The sequence below is a fragment of the Triticum aestivum genome, chromosome 2B, assembly GCF_018294505.1.
Source record: "Triticum aestivum cultivar Chinese Spring chromosome 2B, IWGSC CS RefSeq v2.1, whole genome shotgun sequence".
Classification (NCBI taxonomy): domain Eukaryota; kingdom Viridiplantae; phylum Streptophyta; class Magnoliopsida; order Poales; family Poaceae; genus Triticum; species Triticum aestivum.
Window position 1 is genome coordinate 19594924 of NC_057798.1, and position 9365 is coordinate 19604288.

The following is a 9365-nucleotide window of genomic DNA, read 5'->3' on the forward strand; positions in this document are numbered from 1 at the left end:
CAGGTTTAGGTCGATCTAGGGTTTGAGTACAGATTAGAACCTACAATTATTTTGTTCTCCAAATTTTGTGCATATTTACATTGTTAGGATTGCAGTGTGCTTGTGTTGTATAAATTTAGGTAATTACACTGTTAGGCTTACATTCCAGTAGTACAATGTGTTGTTCAAATTTATGTTATAGTAACTTGTACATTTTAATTGGTATTGTAGGTCGAGCTATGAGCAGTGGGACGTGCATATTGATTTTGAAGGGATTAAATACCTCAGGACAAAGTTCTTTAAGAAAGACATAAGATATTACAATCTTATGTATGTGATGCTTGACAATGGGTATAGTTTTTCAGACTGCCTCTATTACATGAGCTGTGGTGGAATAGGATTGGATGGTTTCAAACTGCTTGACAGTCAGATGAAGGTGGATGAAATGCTTAGGCAAAACCAGGACATCAGGAGGATCACATTGTCAGTTACTAAGGGCAAGAGGCAGCAGGCAATTGTTGTGTCTCCAGCAAAGAAGGGAAAGAGAAAGGCAGCAGAACTAGTTCAGATATCTGATGAAGAATATAGCAGTGATCCTGATATAGTGTTTGCAGTCAGTGAAGATGGTGTGGCCCATAAGGAATCTGGTGATTATGTTGGTTCAAGTTCAGGCCGAGGCACAAATGAGTTTTTGTTCTTTAGCACACAGCAGAGTGTAAATTACCAGCCCATCCAAACTATGCCACCTCCCCAGACAGAAGCTTATGATGAATACCATAACTCTCAGATAGAAGACAGTGCCAATTATGCAGACATGGATCTTGATTCAGAAAGTGAGGAGGAAAATAGCTCTAATGAAGATAGTGCTGACCTGCAGTCAACTGTAGCAGATATGAAGAAGGCAGCACTGCACTTTGAGGGTGACACAGAACCAGAGGACATTTATGATGTTCCTGAGGAGCAGGAAGAGGAAGAGCACAGTGAACAAGCTCCAAATGTAGCTGAAGAAGAACATTTCACTGAAGATGGAGTACTGCAGCAGCCTGTGCTTAGGATTGGAAAGAGAGTGGGGCCAACAACAAGAACACACTCATCAGCCAATGATCCAATTGAGCCTGATTAGTTTCCCTCAGGTGATGAGGATGAAAATCTTGGTTTTTTGGACTCAGAGGATGATGATGACAATGAGCCTATGTCTTTTATTATTCCCTCGGGAAGGAAAACAAGAGCAGAGAAGGCAAAGCCAAGAAAATGGTATGATGAAAGCAGACTGAATCCAGAGCAGCAGTTTTGTTTGAAGCTATGTTTCAAAGATGTGTACCAATTTAGGAGTGCTCTACTTAACTTTCACATCAAGCAGCTGAGGTCTTTCAGATATCACAGGAACTGCAAAGACAGGGTCATTGCTTGGTGTGACCACAAGGACAAAGGATGTCCTTTTTATATTGTTGCTTCTCAGATCAAGAATGAGCAAACATTCTGTGTAAAGAAGTTTAGAGCAGAACATACTTGCCCAACTAGTGACAAACATAGTAAAGTGAGCTCAAAGTGGCTAGGAAGCACTATCTTAGAGACAATTAGATCAGACCCAAACACAACTATGCCAGCATTGGTAGACAAGGCAAAGAGGAAATTTGGAATTGAAGTTCCAAAGATGATGGCATGGAGAGCTAAAAAGGTAGCAAAGGAAATTGTCCTAGGAGATCATAAGAAGCAGTACCATAGGTTGACTGATTACATTGAAACAGTTAAAATATGCAATCCAGGATCTAGATGCTTTGTCACAACTGTCACTCCAAAAAGCACAAATGAAAACCCACATCCAGGTCCCAGATTCCATGGTCTTTTCTTTTGTCTCAATGCACCTAGGGAGGGTTTTCTAAATGGATGTAGACCTTTCATTGGTTTGGATGGATGTTTCATAAAGCTTACAACTGGAGCACAAATCCTAGCAGCTACTGGTAGGGATGCCAACAACATCATGTATCCCATTGCTTTTGGAATTGTAGGAGTGGAGGACACACCCAGTTGGAGCTGGTTTCTCACCCAACTTAAGTATGATCTGGGAGGCACAGAAGAGGGAAAGTTTGGCAAATACACCATCATGTCAGATAGGCAGAAGGTCAGTGATCTATTTTCTCTTTTGTGCCTTAAGTATGCTCTAATTGTTTATTAGTTAGTGATTGTTTGAACTTAAGGTTGAAACCTAGTTACCTTCTTTTGAAACCAGGGCATGCTAAATGCTATCAATGTTGTATTTCCAAACTACCCACAAAGATTTTGTTTAAGGCACATTTATGCAAATTTTCAAAGAGCTGAATTTAGAGGTGAAGATCTGAAAAAATGCATGGACAGTGCTAGCTATTCCTACACAAAGCATGGTTTTGATGTAGCCATGGCCAATTTGAAGAATGAGTGTGAGGATGCACGGAGGTGGTTATCTGGTATTCCAGTACACACATGGGCTAGGCATGAAATGGACACCAATTGCAAAACAGACCTGGTGGTCAATAACATAAGTGAGGTCTTCAATAAATATATCTTGGATGTTAGAAACAAACCAATAGTGACAATGATTAATGGAATCAAAGACAAGTTGCTAGTCAGGTTTGATGGAAAAAGAGAAAGTGCAGCAACTTCTAGATGGGAAATAGCTCCAACATATGCAGAGCAGCTGGAGATTAGCAAGAAATATCAAAGAGATTGCAAAGCAATTAGGGCAGGGCCTAACCTGTGGCAAGTAAGCAGTGGGCCAAAGACCTATGCTGTGAACCTTGAGGAGCACACTTGTGGATGCAGGAAGTGGGACATGTCAGGGTTGCCATGCAACCATGGTTGCAGTGCAATTTACAAGGCCAAGATGCAACCTGAGGATTTTGTAAGTCCTTTCTTGAGGAAAGCAATGTATTTGGAGGCATACAAACCAATAGTGTATCCAGTTCCTGGAGAAGATGCTTGGGTCAAGTCAGGAAAACCTGATATTGAGCCTCCTGTATTCCACAAAGAGGACCAGAGTGGGAGAAAAGAAGAAAAGAGGAAGAAGGGAAGGTTTGAAGTTCCTAAACCAAAAGATACCTCTAGGATGGCTACAATCAGATGTGGCAACTGTAGGTTAATGGGCCACAGGTTTACTAACTGTGGACAACCTTTGAGGCCTGATCTCCAGCTGAGGAAAAATAGAAGCATGGTACATATTTCTTAGATTTTAATTGTTGATTGTTGATTGTTGATTGTTTTAAAAACTGCAGGAAAAGAGAAGGCAAAAGGCACAATCCTACACTCCACCTGATGCTACTGCTGCTCCTATGGCACCAAGAGCTGCTCCTAGGGCACCAAGAGCTGCTAGTAGGGCACCAAGGGCTGCTTTCTCAGCACCAAGGCCAACATCTAGGCCTCCATGTGGAGAAGGGACTTCTTCTGCTGCTGGTACTTCTACATCTACATCAACTGTTGTTGCTGCTGCTAAAAAACAGAGGTCAGTGAGAGGTGGAAGAGTTGGTGGAGCATCTAATGCTGCAACAGGTTCCGGAAAGAAACCTCAGAAATATGCAAGACTCAAGAGCTACTTCACAGCAAGTGGAAATGTGTGATCTTTGATATGTGCAAGTGTTTGCAACTTTTGGGGCTAGAACCCTTGTATCTGTCCTGACAACCTTGGATGTGTGATGATTCGAGTCCTTTGAACCTGTGTTTGAATTGAGGTCATGTGAACCTGCTTAATTTGAGTCCTCTGAACCTATGTGGTAATTTTAGTCCTGTGAAGCTATGTTATGTGTGATCAAGCCTTCATGCTGTTGTGGAGTTATGTTGATCTAGCAGAATTATTTTTGGTTTTTGGTGAAGCCTAAATGCTGTTATTGTAGTAGAATTATTGTGGGTTTTGAGTGCAGCCTAAATGCTGTTATTATACCAGAATTATTGTGGGTTTTGGGTCAATCCTAAATGTTGTTATTGAAGAAGAATTATTGTGGGTTTTTGGTCAAGCCAAAATGTTTTGGGTGATCAAAGCCTCGACGACAACCTAAACTACCTTACCATAGAATAGGGGTCATCGAGCCTCGACGACAACCTAAACTACCTTACCATAGAATAAGGGTCATCGAGCCTCGACGACAACCTAAACTACCTTACCATAGAATAGGGGTCATCGAGCCTCGACGACAACCTAAACTACCTTACCATAGAATAGGATCATCGAGCCTCGACGACAACCTAAACTACCTTAACATAGAATAGGGGTCATCGAGCCTCGACGACAACCTAAACTACCTTAACATAGAATAGGGGTCATCGAGCCTTGGCGACAACCTAAACTACCTTAACATAGAATAGGGGTCATCGAGCCTCGACGACAACCTAAACTACCTTAACATAGAATAGGGGTCATCGAGCCTCGACGACAACCTAAACTACCTTAACATAGAATAGGGGTCATCGAGCCTCGACGACAACCTAAACTACCTTACCATAGAATAGGGGCCATCAAGCCTCGACGACAACCTAAACTACCTTAACATAGAAGAATAGGGGTCATCGAGCCTCGACGACAACCTAAACTACCTTAACATAGAATAGGGGTCATCGAGCCTCGACGACAACCTAAACTACCTACTCCATAGACAGAAACAACCAAAACCACCTACTCCCTAAACAGAAACAACCAAAACCACCTACCACCTACTCCCTGGAGTACATCTACATCAACAGGTTCAACAAAAATGTGGCAGAAATAGCATTATCCAGCAACACAAATTAATCCAGCATCACAAATTAATCCAGCAACACAAATTAATAGCATTATCCAGCAACACAAATTAGTACAAATGTCTTGCACTTTTAGTGACACACATAGCATATAGAGTACTCTAGCAGATACAACTACAATAACATTGAATTATTCATCAACTATCTCTTTGATCTTCCTGATCTTCCCCTTGGTGGCCTCCTTCTCTTTGAACAGATCACCTGTAGTGTACTCCAGGTGCCTTTTCTCTTGCTTCCACTTCTCCTTCTCCTCCAACAACATGGACCTCTCCTGCTTGATCTTGTCCATCTCCTGCACAAGCTTCACCTTCTCTTCCTTCTCTTGATCTCTCTCTTTCTCTGCTTTGAGCCTCAACACTTGATGAATGTTAGTGTCTAACTTGTCAGCCAAGTTCTTTTTCTCAATCTGTTCCTGCAAGTCACTAATAACCAACCTTGCATTGCCTAACTGGGTAACTGCATCCTCCTTGTCAGCCACCATTTTGGCAAAGTCAACTTTAAAAAACCTGAGGTCATTTTCCATCTTCCTCTTCTCTTCCATTACCTTCACTACTTCTTCAGCATTAAGTACATTCTGCCTCAACCTATTGCTCGTCTCCTCATACATAGTCCAGATGGTATTTAAAGCTTGCTTCAATTGGACTGACCACTCAGGGTCAATCCAGTCCACAAAGTTGCACTTTGGTACATCCTATGAATGTGTGAAGAAAGGAAATATAATTAAACCAATTTCTAAAAACATTACTGATAAAAATTAAAAAAGCCAATCCATTAATTAGTCATGTTTTCTACTACTGCATTTTAGAAGTACTGCTTTTAGAAGAAAAATAACAGGAACAATGTTCAATCCATTAAAAGCAGTACCTAAACTGCCTACTACTGGAAATAAAATATAGAGCTAAAATGATTTCAAAAAACAATGGCCACAACATATAAGAAATTGGAAACTGCCTAATTTCAGACTTATTGCATCAGTCAACTCAGCAGTTCAGTGGATTCACATATTACAGACCAATTCTATCAGTAATGAATTCACATTTTCACAAAATCACTTCAACACTTTAAGAACTAATTGAACTGGTAAGAAAATCACCTTCTTTGCACACCCCAGGAACCTCCTGCCGCTATCAGTCCATTCAAAGGCAACAAACTTCTCACACGGGGCACGATGCTCACAACGTGCAGGGTGATTCAAAGCAATGCCGCTCCAGTCAGTGGACTCCATTTTGGCAGGTACCTAACCAGAGGGAAAATGAATTCACATGCTATCGGGAAGAAATTCCCCTTTCTCCCTAACCCTAACCCTAGATGCGATGCTCATGAGCAGAAACTTACCCGGCTCACATCGTCAGAGGAAGAGTCGGAACAGTCGGAAGGCTCGGACCAAGAAACCATGTCTCCCCTCCCGTCAGTGGTGCGAAGCTGCTCGCAACGGCAGCAGCGGCGGCGGCGGCGGCGGCGCGAGAAAGGAACGAGCAGAGCAGAGTAGAGAGCGGTTGGGGAGGAATGCCCTAACGCGCGCGCGACCAGGGCTTAACTAGCGGTGTCCTAACGGCCGTTTCCGCCATTCTGTTTCCCCTTTGCCACGTGGCTCCAACAGGTGGGCCCGACAAGTCAGATTCTCAGTTAGTCGCGGCTCACAGCACGTTTAGTGCTTTTTGTTACTCACTTGCCGAGGAAGTGGTGGTTTTTTGAAATTTTCGGCAATAGTGGTGGCTTTGCAGTATCCGTGCCACAAATGTGGTGGCTTTCAGCAATTTACTCTCGGCAAGTCTAACCCCTCCGAGTGGTCCGAGTTCCACCAAGTCGACAACGGGTGGAGCGCGCGCGGCGGCCAGACGCGGAACCCGTACGTGTTGTCGTCCGACCCATGCGGGTCGAGCGCCGGGTCGGGCGTCCCTGCGGCGGCGAACATGGCGGCCGTGACGCTGAGCACCGACACCGACGGCTCCATCCTCTGCCCGTCGTCGTTCAACTCCGTGGTCGGGATCAGGCCGACCCTCGGGCTCACCAGCCGCGCCGGCGTCGTGCCCATCGCCCCGTTGCAGGACACGGTCGGGTGGGTAGTAATTCTTTTTTTTGTTGTTTCTCTTCGTCCAATATTGTTGAAATATATTGTCTGTCTCTCTCTATTAGTTTAGACTTTTGGATGTTCGCTAGAGCATGAATTCAATATGGCAGGAAGTCTATAGTTTAAGACTCTGTCAATGCGGTGTTAAAAGAAGATTTTGTGGCCTACTTAAATCCCATGTTCAAGGACTAAATAAGTCTAGACGTGAAGGGGTGTTGAAATATATTGCCCATATTTCTTATTAGTTTGTATTTTTGGATGAGTTGACTGGAGCATAAATCCAAAAAACATGAAACTCATGGCGAGTCAAAATGAAATGCAGGCCGATTTGCCGGACGGTGTCGGACGCGGTGCACGTGCTGGACGCCATCGTCGGCTACGACGAGCTCGATGCCACGGCCACCGGAGTGGCGTCCAAGTTCATCCCTCCCGGCGGGTACGTTCAGTTCCTGAAGAAGGACGGGCTGAGAGGAAAGAGGGTCGGCGTCCTCCGTGGATTCTTCCAATCATATGCAGGCACGAGGCGACTGAGGGTGTACGAGCAGCACCTCGCCACCATGAGGTGAGTGACCAACAATTTAAATAAATTCAGCCAACTGTCGATGGCTTTCTATTATTTTGGAATGCAAATTTAGAACCTTTATGACCGATTTGATAGAAAAGAGGGAATGGTGTGCATTTTTCATTAGGGATTCTGTGAAATAAGACGTTGAGTCTTCCTCCGATTCCTTATGTGGGATATCCAATGTATTGGAACTCAGGTTAAAGATGGTCTTTATCCTCATCTTATTCTTTATATGGAATTCGGGGGGCAAGGTACCTTCGGGTCCTTCTTCTCGGTTCAACCAAATAAACTATCAAAAATAATGTGAATTTCAAAATTTTAGTGTATTTTGTTGAACTAAAGAAGGAACCTAAAGGTTTCGATTTTGCATCAATATACTCTTATTCCGTTTTATATTAATTTTGTCAAAGAAAACATGGGGCCGTGGTGGTCGATAACCTGCGTGTCGCGGCCAATCCGACGGCTCTGTTGGATGATATCAGCTCCAACGAGGGGATCGCAGTGGTGGCAGAGTTCAAGCTCAGCATAAACGCCTACTTGGCAGACTTGGTCTACTCCCCGGTCCATTCGCTTGCGGACATCATAGCTTTCAACAATGCACATCCTATACAGGTAATAATAAATAGCGTAAAAGAACTGAAAATTCTTGATTTATCTTATTATATGTTCGAAACAATAAGAAGCAATATATCCAAGAACATCTCGTGTAACTTAGTTTACCCACAAACTTTAGAGGTCGTGTTGCTTGTGCATCCGTAGTTACATCCATCGATGCAGAGGCCCGGATCCAATAAGTGAGCTGAAACCTAATTGATGACATGTTTGCTGCAGGAGCGGATGAAAGATTTGGGCAGGATGACCTTATCGCAGCCCAAAACACAAGTGGCATTGGCCCCGTGGAAAGAGTGGCGATACGACGGCTAAAGGAACTGTCAGCTAATGGGCTGGAGAAGTTGATGAAGGAGCACCAATTAGACGCGATTGTGACGCCCAACAGCGATGCTTCTAGCCTTCTCACCACAGGTGGTCACCCTGGCATCGTTGTGCCGGCAGGGTTTAACGAGCAAGGGGTTCCCTTTGACATATGCTTCGGCGGGCTGCAGGGGTACGAGTCAAGGCTGATCGAGATGGCGTATGAATTCGAGCAAGCTACCAAAGTGAGGAAGCCACCCATGTTTAAGCCCTAGCTGGAACGCACAACCAAGAGTTAAGTATAACCCTAGTATGTGTGCATCAGTCATTCAGAAACTTGGTGTGTGTTCATGATGCTTTGTATTCCCTTCATGCTCAATACTATGAATTAATAGAAAACACCCTTTATGTCTCTTAGTTGTGCGTATAAAACTTGCTCCCGTTGTCGGGTCTTGGCCTGCTTTATATATTCGTGGTATGGTGGTAGCCTCATCTTCTCCGAGTAGGCTTATTTCTAGGAACCCAAAGCGTCTACCAACTAGGTTCGTGGTCTTCGTGTGGGCACCAAGGTCTACATATACCTAGGTCCATACACCCCTTATACTACATACATAGTATAGGCATACATAGTACGATTACTCATTGTCACACAACATTTATTCAAAACATTGCAACTCATGTGAAATATTGTCGCATGAAGTTCATCTAAGATGTTTCAGAGGGATCTCTGGCCAACAAGCATGAGGGGTGTAGGCACGCGCAATGTAGAAAAGTAGGTCTTACCCGATCTGTGGGCTTTTTTTTTCGAAAAGGGGGGGTTCCACGGCCTCTGCATCAGAATGATGCATACGGCCAATTTATTAAACAAAAAAATAGCGTCAACAAGGTTCCAAGGTCTCCAAAACAATAGAAAAGTAAAGCAAGCTCACACAGAGCCATGAAGGGCTAGAAACATCGACTAGCCAAGATAAGAGGCCATAACCGGCTGGCTATGAATAGATAAGTAAACTAGATGCCTATCCTATTACATGACCGCCATCCAAACCGGTTGAAGATATCCCGAGCTACCATCTC

The 9365-nt window shown here is 43.8% G+C and overlaps 1 protein-coding gene and 1 pseudogene across 1 annotated transcript; both read left to right on the forward strand.

Moving 5' to 3' along the window:
• Positions 1-320: 320 nt before the first annotated feature.
• Positions 321-2621, forward strand: LOC123040038 (uncharacterized). The gene is made up of 2 exons (XM_044462991.1): positions 321-2101; positions 2210-2621. The coding sequence occupies exon 1, from the start codon at positions 359-361 to the stop codon at positions 1100-1102; it is 744 nt and encodes a 247-aa protein (XP_044318926.1). The 5' UTR covers positions 321-358; the 3' UTR covers positions 1103-2101; positions 2210-2621.
• A 3891-nt stretch (positions 2622-6512) lies between these two features.
• Positions 6513-8566, forward strand: LOC123040039 (probable amidase At4g34880; annotated as a pseudogene).
• Positions 8567-9365: the final 799 nt, after the last annotated feature.